Source organism: Bos indicus, chromosome 26 (genome assembly GCF_029378745.1).
Source record: "Bos indicus isolate NIAB-ARS_2022 breed Sahiwal x Tharparkar chromosome 26, NIAB-ARS_B.indTharparkar_mat_pri_1.0, whole genome shotgun sequence".
NCBI lineage: Eukaryota > Metazoa > Chordata > Mammalia > Artiodactyla > Bovidae > Bos > Bos indicus.
Genome location: NC_091785.1, coordinates 11,472,394 through 11,486,575, shown reverse-complemented (window position 1 = coordinate 11,486,575; position 14,182 = coordinate 11,472,394). Strand labels below are relative to the sequence as shown.

The 14,182-nt window shown below is 36.9% G+C and overlaps 1 protein-coding gene across 5 annotated transcripts in view; it reads right to left on the bottom strand.

The window, feature by feature from the left end:
• KIF20B (kinesin family member 20B) overlaps window positions 1-14,182 on the bottom strand; it is an 84,644-nt gene that overhangs the window by 24,224 nt on the left and 46,238 nt on the right. For all 5 annotated transcript variants that reach the window (XM_019953157.2, XM_070780459.1, XM_070780461.1 and 2 more), the window contains 4 exons: window positions 12,220-13,456; window positions 11,740-11,878; window positions 6,122-6,241; window positions 4,102-4,162 (listed from right to left, as the gene is read on the bottom strand). In XM_019953157.2, the coding sequence (XP_019808716.2) occupies window positions 4,102-4,162; window positions 6,122-6,241; window positions 11,740-11,878; window positions 12,220-13,456 (1,557 nt within the window). The remainder of the gene's footprint in view (window positions 1-4,101; window positions 4,163-6,121; window positions 6,242-11,739; window positions 11,879-12,219; window positions 13,457-14,182) is intronic.

The following is a 14,182-nucleotide window of genomic DNA, read 5'->3' as shown; positions in this document are numbered from 1 at the left end:
TAATGAAACAGAATTCTTTCTTAGGGTTAAAGTAGTACTGGTATTCTGCCCCAAACTCTTCCTTTGAAAAAGCATGATATGCAAATATATTGACTATATAGTTAATCACAATTTTATTCAAATAATCTGTTCTTCCTACATCCTATCTTCTGCTCTAAATTAGAGGGTTCAAAAAAAGGAGTTTAAGTATCTAGATAGCAATCAGTAAAGTTCCAAGACACCAATGATAACTTCACTAATGGCTATCCATCTATTTTGAAAGGCAGAAACAGTAAAAGAAAAAAGATAATTATATTGGTCACAGCCTCCAATAACTGAACTTTATTTCAAGAAAAGAATCCAGAAATATGCAACAAATAAAACACAAAATAAAGCAAAAGGACAGGAACTAGATATTTCATCAAAGCTATCTAAAGACAGCTATGAATTATCATAGCTAAATAAATGCCTGGCAGACAATCAATCAAGTGTTTAACATTCAGGAGAGAGGATCACTGAAAGCTATATAATGTCCTAGCAAGGCTTCAAGGAAGAAAAGCTTAAGCATAATGTTCGAGAACAGGTTGGTTGTGCAAAGAAGGGACATTGCACCAACTTGTGAAAGAAACGACATACAAATGTCATGTAAAACTCTGGATTAGAAATACTCAGTGATTGGGAATTTCACGGCAGTCCAGTGGTTAAGATCTCTCACTGCCAGGGCCCCAGGTTCGATCCCTGGTCAGGGAACTAGATACCACATTCCACAACTAAGAGTTGGCATGTCACAACTAAAGATCCCAAGTGCCACAACTAAGACCCAGGGCAGCCAAATAAAATTTTTTTTTTAAGTGAGAGAATTCATACTTCTCAATTTCAAAACTCACTAAAAGGTAAGTAACAATACTGTATGGTACTAGCATAAAGACTGACATATAGAACAATGAAACAGTTAAGAGTTAGGAGATAAATCCTTACATTTATGGTCAACTGATTTTCAACAAAGATGCAAAACAATGCAACAGGAGAAAGAATAGTCTTTTCAACAAATGGTGCTGGGACAACTGGATCTCCAAATGAAAAAGAATTAAGTTAGACATCTACCTCACATAATATACAAAATTATACTCAAACAGATTAATTCAAAGTGAATCAAAGACCTAAATACAACAGCTAAAAACTATAAAACCCTTAGAAGAAAACTGAGGTAACTTTAGATTAGGCAACAGGTTTTTAGACATGATACCTAAAGCATAAGCAATCAAAACAAGATAGGTAACGTCAAAATGAAAAACTTTCACTTTGTAAACATTGTAAAGCAACTATACTCCAGTAAAAATTAACTTAAAAAATTAAAAACTTTTATCTATCAAAGGACACTACCCAGGAAGTGAAAAACCACCCACAGGATAGGAGAAAACATTTACCTGATAAGAGTCTAGAAGCCAGAAAATATAAAAATCACAACTCCACACACACACACAAAAAAAACAAGTTGGGGGAGGGGGCAAACAACCCAACTGCATTGTCTGAGGGGGCAACTTTTGCCCAAAATAGGCAAAGCACATTAAGGACGTTAACAGACATTTCTGCAAAGAAGATATACCAACGGCCAATAGCAGAAGACAAGATGCTCAATATCAGTAGGAAATGTAAATCAAAACAACAAACAGGACTTACCGTGTGGTCCAATGGTTAAGAATCTGCCTTGCAATGCAGGGGATATGGTTTCAATCCCTGGTCAGGAAACTAAGATCCTACATGCTGTGGACCAACGAAGTCCACATGTCTAAACTACGAAGCCTGTTCTGTGGAGCCTGTGTCCACAACTAGAGAAGCTGTGCACCAGAACAAAACATCTCAAAGACACAATGACGATCCCATGCTGCTGCTACTGCTAAGTCACTTCAGTTGTGTCCGACTCTGTGTGACCCCACAGACGGCAGCCCACCAGGCTCCCCCGTCCCTGGGATTCTCCAGGCGAGAACACTGGAGTGGGTTGCCATTTCCTTCTCCAATGCATGAAAGTGAAAAGTGAAAGTGAAGTCGCTCGGTCGTGTCCGACTCTTAGCGACCCCGTGGACTGCAGCCTACCAGGCTCCTCCGTCCATGGGATTTTCCAGGCAAAAGTACTGGAGTAGGGGTGCCATTGCCTTCTCTGGGAAGATCCCACGGACCACAACTAAGACTTGCTGCAGCTGAGTGAACCAAAATGACATACTCCTTTATAACCACCAGCATGTCAGGGGAAAAATTATGTCTACTCCCTGTGAATATGACCTTACTTGGAAAAAGAGTCTTTGCAGAGGTAATCAAGTTTAGAATAAGGTCATACTGGATTAGTGTACCTGAATGCAAAGCTGCTTCAGTAGTGTCCAACTTTTTGCGACCCCATGAACTGCAGTCCACCAGGCTCCTCTGTCCATGGGGTTCTCCAGGCAAGAATACTGGAGTGGGTTGCTCCAGTGGGAAGTCCCAGGGGATCTTCCTAACCCAAGCATGGAGCCCATGTCTCTTGCACTGCAGGTGGATTCTTAATAGCTGAGCCATTGGGGAACTCCCTTTACTGGATTACAGTGGGCCCTGCTGCTGCTAAGTCACGTGAGTCGTGTCCAACTCCGTGCGACCCCATAGACGGCAGCCCACCAGGCTCCCCAATCCCTGGGATTCTCCAGGCAAGAACACTGGAGTGGGTTGCCATTTCCTTCTCCAATGCATGAAAGTGAAAACTGCAAGTGAAGTCACTCAGTCGTGTCCAACTCTTCGCGACCCCATGGACTGCAGCCTACCAGGCTCCTCAGCCCACGGGATTTCCCAGGCAAGAGTACTGGAGTGGGGTGCCATCACCTTCTCCACAGTGGGCCCTAATTCAACATAATTGGTGTCCTTGTAAGAAAAGGGAAGTCTGTATGGCAACAGATAGGGAGAAGAAACACACTCAGAGGGAAGATGTCTATGTTAAGATAAAACCAAACTGGAGTTCTGATGGAAGCATGAATGGAGAGTGACTGCTAATCAGTACAGCATTTCTTTCTAGGGTGATGAAAATGCTCTGGAATTATATGGTGGTAGTGGTTGTACAAGTTTGTGAATATACTAAAACCTACCATACTGTACACTTTTAAAGGGTAAATTTTATGGTTTGTATATCTCAATTTAAAAACTCAATAAGATACCTAGGTAAATGGCATTCAGTATTTAAATAGAACTTTAGAAGCCAGGGAAATCCTTAAGAGCTAAAAATGTACTTTTTGGCTTGTCAGAGAATGTCTAATACAAAGTTAAAATCACAAAGGTGAAGGAACTCAACAGTGAAAACAAAGACAAAAAAGATAACGATGCCTTATTCAGGAAATCTGTCACAGCGGCTAAGGTCCATTCTGAGAGAAAGGCAGTAACCAGAAGAATAGATCACAAAAGCCAAGGTAAAAGAGTTTCAAAAAGGGGGAAGCTACACATCACCTTTATACTTAGAAAAAATACTCATACAATTAATACTACTTAAAAAACAAAAGTGAGAGAAAATGAATTGACAAATAATTAAAAAATAAAGGAAAGGACGGATTGCAAAACCCAAAAAGATCTGACACTATGTAGGGTACAAGTGGCCTGGATGAAAGTTTAGAGAGAATGGAGAAGATGGAAGATTAAGAGTACTCAAAATGGGCCTACACCACACATCTCGATATATGGCCAAGAAATAAAATATTAAAATATGAAAGAAACTATATTCTGGTTCAAAGAATGTTTTATAGACTAGCCAAGATCTATTCACACCTGACAACAATGACAAAGGAGCCAAAATAAAGGAAAATTCCAAAAATATTATGGAAATATGAGATGCTTCTGGGACAATGGCCTAAAAGGGTAGGAAAATAAGATTCTGTAGGGACATATATTTTCACATCCAAATTACTGATCCAAATTAGTCCCTCTTCATTGATAAACTTCAGGGTGGTAAGTTACTCTTGAGAATCAATGCTTTTCTCTTTTGATAAAGTTACATTTTATATTGTCCTTATTTCACTTCAAAATTTTCAAAGGAAAATGATGAACCAATTGTTATTCTAGCTACTTATTTTGCAGTCTTTTTAGTACTGGAAGAAGAGTTTTGTTTCTGACCTTTGCACACTCTCTCATACTGTTGTATAGCTTCTTCCACTTTTTGATTATTTAACTGCTCCTGCAAAATGAAAGAACATGAAATCCAAGTGAAACTTAATTATACACCAATATTTAATAGTAGGACTTGAACAGGGTTTATTATTAACTTTGAAATCCATCTCCTAGAAGGCTAAGTCTTAAGCTTCCAAGTTTGTTTCACCTCAGAGTAAAGGTGAGAGTGATAATCGGAAAAAATAAAACAAAAACAAACCCCCAACTTTATACCTTTAATCTACCTCAAAAATGCCAAATCATCTTCTTCACTCAACATTTTAAGCTAGCATGTATGTTCTCTTACACAACACAAAAAGCATAAAGGGGAAGAAATATATTTAATATGGGAACAACAAAGTAAACCATAAATAAATTCTTTATCAAGTAAACTCAAGATGCAGAAAAAATAGGGCCCCCACATGCCCTATATGTAGAAAGTAGCTGGAAGGTTTGAAAAAGACGCAACATTAATTTATGGACACTGGAAATCCTTCAATTTTAGTTTTAACCTGTCTGGTAATCTAACCTTCCATCTGGAGCTGGAAGGATGGTGAAGAGACAATGAAAGAAAACGAGAGAGGAACTATGGAGGTGGATGGACAGAGACGGATGGAAACACAGAGAACTACAAAGGCTGACGGACAGGGACACAACAGACCAGAAACGGCACTACAGAGATGCACCCACAGAAAGGAAAACAGAACCAAGGAGGTGGACGGACAGGGTGGAAATAGACGAGAATGAGGGAGGTAGACAGATGGAAAGCGACGGAGGTGGATGTAGAATGATGCAGTAGCATGACACAACTGAAACAGAGAACAAGGACGGTGGATGCAAACAGATGGAGAATGGCGGAAGTGGGTGACCAGAGACCCAAACGCTGAGAACACCACAGGCTGTTAACAGAACGATGGAGGTGGTCAGACAGGACAGAAGCAGATGGAGAGCGACAGAGGTAGGCAGATGGGGACGGAAACAGACGGAGAACAACAGCGGTAGTCAAAGGTGGTCCGACAGTGAGGGAAAGAGCCTAGTCGGTGTCTGGTTACACAAGGGCGCACTATAAACAAAATTTCCATCTGTTTTGACACCTCACCATTCCTTTGGACTGATGCTCAAATCATTTATCGCCAAGTACTCATAGCTGTTCCTCAAAGTCCCCTAAAGATCCCTAAGGTATTGGAATCATGAACTAATTGTCTTCTTGAAAGTAGGATTTTAACAGCTTTTCCCCCCTAAAGGCCTCTAAACATCTCTTGAAAACGTGACTCTTGCTCTGCAGGTGCCAGGGAACATGATGGCGGACTAAGACATCCCCCTGAAACTGGGCTCCCAAGGCCTGGGAATCTCCCCTAAACCCAGGGCTGCGGTGCCCTTCCCTGACGGCAAATGCAAACGCATCTCTGGAGCAATCCCAGCTATTCTAGGCACCTTGACCAGACAACTGGGCTGGGTTTACCACCTAAGAGTCCTGAGTTGTGATAAACATTTTAAGGCAGGAGAAGAAAAAAAAGAAAAATTTTTTTCAAACATAAAATTCTCTGTGCCCGCCTCCTACCCTATTTTAACTGTGCATTATGCACTGGCATTAACCCCTCCTTAGAAGACACAGGAATGCCTGCTGGATGGTAAAAAGCTATTTTCTCCTGGTGCCAGCAAGGTAACTCCTTAGGAGATAACCTTCCTTCTTATGGTCAAAGGGGCCATGATTACCCCCTACTCACTTTATACTGCACATCTGAGTACTGTAAATTGTCAACAATATATCATTTAATGTATAACCCTTTGTCTCAAAAAGTATGCAATTTTGCTTTGACCTCTAATGGGTAGAACAGTCCTAAGAGCTTTCTGAAAGACTGTCTTCCAGGTTACAATCCTCAGATTATCCATTTCTTACTTAAAAAAATATATATATACATTTAATTAAACACTAAAATATACCAACAGAATCTACTTAAATCATCTTTAAAAACAAAACTGTTACCTTAAGTTGCTGAATGGTTCGCTGTTTCATATCTATTTCCTGAGAACACTGGTTTTTCTTTTTCTCCAGTTCATTAATTTTAATCCTCAACAATTTCTCCTCATCACGCATTACAGAGATCTACAAAGTAATAAATCAAATTAGGTATTTCTAAAAATATTAACTGCTTTTGTTGTTTAAAATTCAAGGCCACTGTTTCAAAGATTAATGTCCTTTTAAGAGCATTAGAAAAATTACAGATTTCAACATACATGATGTAACTCAAATTATCAGAATCTCAAACTCTGTAAATGCTCCCAAAAAAGACTCAGAATAGTCCCATGCATGCAAGAGGGAAATCATTACCATGGAAAAATCAATAGAGATACTCTAGGGGAAAAATACTGACTCTGATTTCCAAGATTTATTAAGTAATATGATCCAGTAATATAAGAAGTAACTTAACAGCTAATAATGGCATGTAGAAGATGAAAACAGAACAATTACAAGATCAAAAAGTACCCATGCAAGGGAAGGTCAATTGATTTTTGGTGTTACAGGTAACTTAATCCTACAAACCTATTAAAGAAATCAAAAAGCACTTTGAATTAGTATGCAAACCTTAAAGGAAAAGAGGGGAGAAGGAGAGAGGGGAGAGAAGGGAAAGGGATAAGTAGAGAAAACATGTAATCAAAGTACATTTTTAGGCCAATTTTCAAGATACCTAGGGATCTCATAAACTGAAGGAAATAAACTGAACAAAGTTCCCCTTCATAAAAATTATGGAGATACCATAATAATAGCAGTTCTTTGGTTTCAGGGGATTTTTACATTTCTTTTTAGTTTTCCTGTTATGTTCCAAAATTACTATAATAAACATATATTCCTTGTATAATCATACATTAATAAAATTTAACTTTATATATTATTTTGTTCAAAAACAAGGGACTTCCACTAATAAACACCATCTTCATCAATTTTACAGAAATAAACTGTCTGCCAATAATATAGAGACTATATATTACACCAAGATGTACATAAGGACTGCTTCCGTTTCCATCCTGCCTCTAACACTGGACAAGTTATTTCTCTTAATGCCTATTTCCCTAGTCGTAAAATGAAAGCTAAAAATAGTCCCTATGCCTAACATTTGTATGAAAATTAAATGAGATGATACATGTAAATTCAGAACAATGAAAGACAGAAGACACTCTTAATTCTCGCCCTTAAGAGTAATGTTAGTTATCTGCACAGTAAAACATTACTTAAAAAGAGATACCACCTAAAACTATGAAAAAAAAAATCTTAAAATTAGATCAAATTTTAAAAGCAGTATTTATATATCAGATCAGATCAGATCAGTCGCTCAGTCGTGTCCGACTCTTTGCGACCCCATGAATCGCAGCACGCCAGGCCTCCCTGTCCATCACCAACACCCGGAGGTCACCCAGACTCATGTCCATAAAGTCAGTGATGCCATCTAGCCATCTCATCCTCTGTTATCCCCTTCTCCTCTTGCCCCCAATCCCTCCCAGCATCAGAGACTTTTCCAATGAGTCAACTCTTCCCATGAGGTGGCCAAAGTACTGGAGTTTCAGCTTTAGCATCAGTCCTTCCAAAGAAATCCCAGGGCTGATCTCCTTTAGAATGGACTAGTTGGATCTCCTTGCAGTCCAAGGGACTCTCAAGAGTCTTTTCCAACACCACAGTTCAAAAGCATCAATTCTTTGGCGCTCAGCCTTCTTCACAGTCCAACTCTCACATTCATACATGACCACAGGAAAAACCACAGCCTTGACTAGACGAACCTTTGTTGGCAAGGTAATGTCTCTGCTTTTGAATATGCTATCTAGGTTGGTCATAACTTTCCTTCCAAAGAGTAAGCGTCTTTTAATTTCATGGCTGCAGTCACCATCTGTAGTGATTTTGGAGCCCCAAAAAATAAAGTCTGACACTGTTTCCCCATCTATTTCCCATGAAGTGATGGGACCGGATGCCATCATCTTAGTTTTCTGAATGTTGAGCTTTAAGCCAACTTTTTCACTCTCCACTTTCACTTTCATCAAGAAGCTTTTGAGTTCCTCTTCACTTTCTGCCATAAGGGTGGTGTCATCTGCATATCTGAGGTTACTGATATTTCTCCCGGCAATCTTGATTCCAGCTTGTGTTTCTTCCAGTCCAGCGTTTCTCATGATGTACTTTGCATAGAAGTTAAATAAACAGGGTGACAATATACAGCCTTGACGTACTCCTTTTCCTATTTGGAACCAGTCTGTTGTTACATGTCCAGTTCTAACTGTTGCTTCCTGACCTGCATACAGATTTCTCAAGAGGCAGATCAGGTGGTCTGGTATTCCCATCTCTTGAAGAATTTTCCACAGTTTATTGTGATCCACACAGTCAAAGACTATGCTTTATTGGCACAGTCAATAAAGCAGAAATAGATGTTTTTCTGGAACTCTCTTGCTTTTTCCATGATCCAGCAGATGTTGGCAATTTGATCTCTGGTTCCTCTGCCTTTTCTAAAACCAGCTTGAACATCAGGAAGTTCATGGTTCACATATTGCTGAAGCCTGGCTTTGAGAATTTTAAGCATTACTTTACTAGCATGTGAGATGAGTGCAATTGTGTGGTAGTTTGAGCATTCTTTGGCATTGCCTTTCTTTGGGATTGGAAAGAAAACTGACCTTTTCCAGTCCTGTGGCCACTGCTGAGTTTTCCAAATTTGCTGACATATTGAGTGCAGCACTTTGACAGCATCATCTTTCAGGATTTAGAATAGCTCAACTGGAATTCTATCACCTCCACTAGCTTTGTTCGTAGTGATGCTTTCTAAGGCCCACTTGACTTCACATTCCAGGATGTCTGGCTCTAGGTCAGTGATCACACCATCGTGATTATCTGGGTTGTGAAGATCTTTTTTGTACAATTCTTCTGTGTATTCTTGCCATCTCTTCTTAATATCTTCTGCTTCTGTTAGGTATAGCTGATCCCATTTATAAAAATAAAAACACATAAGCACATAGAGTAACTATTTTACATATATGGAGATGGAGGGTATCTCCCAAGTCATAGCGGGAGCTTCTCTTTACCAGTACAGGCCTAACAGTCATGAAAATTATAATTTATTTGATCAAAAAGTTCACACCCATTCTTTTCATTCATTTTAAATTTACATTAATGTTATATTATTGTCAGTTTTCTTAGGCTACCTAAAAAAATTATTCAAGGACTTTAAATGCTGGATAAAAAGTTTTAAATCTTTTTAAAAGTCCAGTCCATGGGGTTGCTAAGAGTCGGGAATGACTAAGCGACTTCACTTTGACTTTTCACTTTCATGCATTGGAGAAGGAAATGGCAACCCGCTCCAGCTTGCCTGGAGAATCCCAGGGACGGTGGAACCTGATGGGCTGCTGTCTATGGGGTCGCACAGAATCGGACACGACTGAAGCGACTTAGCAGCAGCAGCAGAGGAACTAACAGAAAAATAAATATCGAGATAACAGAAAAAAATTAAGTGAAAAAATAATCACAGAAATAAGTGTAACACTGACTGGCTTTCATAGAAAGAGGAGGCCTGACTTTCAACAAGTAAGCTAGAAGGTATTTGCAATATATTTTATAAGAATTAGAACCAAGGACTTCCCTGGTGGGAAATGGTAAAGAATTACTGGTGAAAATTCTCGCGTAGCAGTGAAGACTCTGCACAGCCAAAAATAAATCAATAAACAAAAAAATTCTTAAAAAAGAATCAGACACAAGAAATCCAACACAATAATAATTTTTAAAAGGACAGAAAAATTAAAAGAAAATATGAACAAACGTATCTCACAAAGTGAAAACTAGAATAGACATATAGTGAATAAAAACAGACACTGTGAGGAATACAACTTAAAACCATAAGATACCCCTTTATCTCCTGACCCAACCATTCCACCCCATGCTCTCCAAATTCTTGTACACGTATACCTAGGGCATGTTTAAAATAGGATCACTCTTTCTTCTAAGAGCAAAGAATGAAAACAATCTAAATGGTCAAGAGAAAAGATAACTAAATTGCATAGTCACACACACTTTGGAACATTACACAGCAGTGAAAGTGATTGATTATAACCATACATAAATGACTCTCAGGAATATGATGTGGATAATGTCTCAGAACACAATTAATGTGTAGAAATAAAAAATATATATATAGTTTAACTTACATTTTTAACAGATCTAAAAAAAGACAAATACAAAACATTCATTATATTAACTTCATTGGGGATAGGAAACAAAAAATGGATGAGACACACAAACATATGCTATGTGAACAATCTTCAGACCTTAGCATTTAAGTATTCTTTTGTAACTAACTCTAAGTAATGAAAAATATTTAAAATTATTTCAACTTTTAAAAAAGGTCTAATTGTGATATAAAATACAGCATTCATAAAAGAAAAATAAATTGCTCCAAGGGAAAAAGGCACCATAATCAAAATCAAGAAAAATGTCAAGATAGGGGTCAGGTACAGGGGTCATCCACAATTAATATCCCTAAAAAGTTAATTTCCTAAATATATAAGCTCCCATAAAGCAATAACAATAAAAAAAAAAAAACCTAAACTTAAAGAATATGAATACTCAGACCACAGGAGAAAAAAAAATTAAACTGTAAACCAAAAAATGTTCATTCTAATTAAAGATACGCAAGTTAGAATTATAGTTGAGATATATTATTTACATGTCAAGTTAGCAGATATCAAAGAAATAATGATAAAATACTACTTTGTGGATAAGAGTATAGAAAAAAATACTTTCTTACACATTAGTTCTGGTGAGTAAATTAGCATAATCTCTAAAAAGCATAAAAAATATCAAAATGTACAAACCAGTGACTCATAAATTCCACTTTCAGGAATTTATTTCACAGGAAGACTTACAAAAGTTCAAAATGACATCACTGCATCATTAACTGGAAATTACCTTAATTGTTCAACAATAGGGGACTTATTAACCATAAATACATGTTCCTAGTCATTAAAAAAGTCACCTGGAAACTTATATCTTATATCTTGAGATGGAGAGACAGTCAAGATACACTATGTGAAGAAAAACAAGGTTCACATAGTGTTTATTGGAGGTTTCCATTTTTTAACAGGAAGAGAAGGAAGGAACAACAGAGGAAGACGGAGAAGTGAAGAAAAAACAATTATTGGTAACATCTGATTCCTTGGTGGGAGCCTGACGGCCTCCCCTCACTATATACACTTCCATGTATTTTACCATGTGAACGTATTTCCTATTTTTAAAATCAAATTATAATAAAAACTTGTCACAACTGCACTACATACTCTCCTACATAAAATCTGTAAACAGAAGTTTACTTTTTATTTTTTGGGGAGACTTGAGCCTAGTCCTTAAAAGAAAAAAAAGGTTCTAATCTTACATAAGGCAAGTATTTTTCTTACTATTAGACATTCTTTGGTTTGTTTAAGCTGACTAAATTTTTGGTGAAATAACATCACATCATTTTAAAAAAAATTATGGAGTTGACAAATGTTCTGGTCAATACTAAAATTAGTGTATAAACATGATATATAAGGAAAACAATGATTATCATTTAAATTGGCCACACAACTTTTCAAATAACTAACCTCTTTCTGTACTTGCTCAATCTGCTTTTTGGCATCAGCCAGTTTCTCTTTGAGCTCAGCATAATCTTCTTCCTTCCTCTGAAGATCAGCTTTCAGATTATGGGTAAGAGTAGTGCTTGCAGAGAGCTCCTCTTTCAACCTAAAAATCAAAAATCACTTTCCTATGGTGATATATCACTAATCACTTAGGATCATATGTGTGACCAGTAACCTACAAAATTAGATCTTTTCACAAATTTGGAATCTCCATAGCATGAATGAGTACTTCAAAGAGGATTTCAGGAGATTTTATAAACAGAACTCTGCATATAAATAACATTCAGTCCCAAAGGTTTATACAAAGTTCAAGTTCTTCTCTCAACATACAATGCTATATTTAACCAGCTTAAGTTATGCCCACCTAAATTCTTTAAAAGCTATATGGAAAAATCAATAAAAGAAATGCAAATTTTTAAAACCTTTTAAAAACGTTTAGCTTACTTTTCTGTTTCTTGCCAGTTTCTTTCCTTTTCTTCTTCCTTTAATTGAAGTGAATGCTTAGCATCTTGCAAATTTTTTGTTAATTGCATGATTTCTTCTTTCAATTTGACCTCCCTTTCACTTAAATCTCTGGCATTTTGGATAGAATCTTTAAGATTTGCTTGACATTCATTCAGATTTCTTTCTTCCTTTAAAATGATAGATTCCTTTTCCATAATTTCTTGTTCTAACTTGGCTGAATGGCTACATTCATCTTTCTGAGTTTCTAACATTGCTTCAAGTTCCTTTATTTTCACCTTATAGCAAGTAACATCTTGCATAAGTTCTGAAAGTGCTCTCTTTCCTTCCACTACATGCTGTACTTCAATATCAAGACTAATGGTTTTTTCTTGCACTTCTTCCTTCAGCTGCTGTATAAGACTATCTTTTTCTTTTAGTAAATCATCTTGATTCTTTTTCTCCCTCTCCTCTATTTTTAGTCTATTGTTTTCATTTGTATAGTCTTTTACTTCTGCCTGTAATTTTTCAATTTGTTGTTCTAGTTCCTCAATCTGATGGGTTTTTTTGGAGGAAGTCTTTACAATCTCTTTACATTCTATCCAAATGGCTTCAACAGTAGAGTGGAAAGACCTTTCCCTACTAAGTTCTTGAATACCATGTTCTTTAACCTGCTTACTTATCAAACAATCATTATCCAAATGATGTAACGGTGTGTTTGGCAAATTATCTTCTTGAGAACAACTGGACAGATCCCTGAGATTGAGTAAATCTATGTTTGCGATCTGAGAAACTGAATCAAGTCTACGCAGTTCATCTATTTTTGCTTGCATTAATTTTATTTGTGAAACATTGTTTGTGATGTTTCGTCTAGCAGTTTCTATCTCCTCTGACAATTTCATGATCCTTTCCTTCTGTTCTTGATTTATACTTTTCTGCACATGTAACTCAGAAATCACATTGTCATAACTCGACTGAATTTGTTGGACCTCTATACTAAAGCCTAAACTTTTTTTTTCAGAAGAAGAAAGTTCCTGCTGCAAACTAACAATCTGTTTATTTAATTCTGTTTTTTCTTCCTTTTCATTTTTAAGTTCATTCTCAATGGTGAGTAAACGTGTTTTTAGCTCTTCATTATTTTCTTGTAGAAGTCTAATGTTTTCCTCATCTGAAATGCTCTCTTGCATTTCTTCACTTTTCTTTTGGTCTTCAGTGATAGCTGGACTAGCATGCATAAGTCCTTTAAAAAATATATATATACATTATTAATCTTGCAAACTTTAATAAAATCTAAGTTACCATATAAGCCAATATTCAAAAATATGAAACATATGAAAACAAACAATGAAAAACAGAGATAAGCTATTGAGTTAAAAAAGAAAAATCAGGTTGCAAAACATACATATTATAAACCCAATTAGGTAAAAATTATAGTTCCATTAAGTCACAGCAGAGTTACTAGTAAAGGATGTACTAGAAAATACTGGCAGCTACTTCTGAATGGGATTACCAGTTACTTCTACTTTCTTTTTACAGCATTTAATGTTATTTGAATTGTCTACCACAAATCTCTATTATTACTATGAGACAGAGGGTAGGGAATCACACCCTAAGGCTGACTAAAGAAGAGTTTAAAAGTACAATTATATTATAGGTCTACTAAATCAGTGATTTACAGAGTGCCTTATACTTTCAGAGCGGAAATTAGGAGAAAAATGGTTAAACTTCTGCTAAGTCTAATGGAGCCTTATCTTTACTAGTTGCATAACTGTCAATCAACTGTTTGATTCCATGGCTGTTTCCTCAAATGTAAAATGGAAATAATAATATCACCTATCTCAGAGCTGGCTTCCCTGGTGGCTCAGAGGGTAAAGTCTGTCTGCAGTGCAGGAGACCTGGGTTCGATCCCTGAGTCGGGAAGGTCCACTGGAGAAGGAAATGGCAGCCCACTCCAGTATTCTTGCCT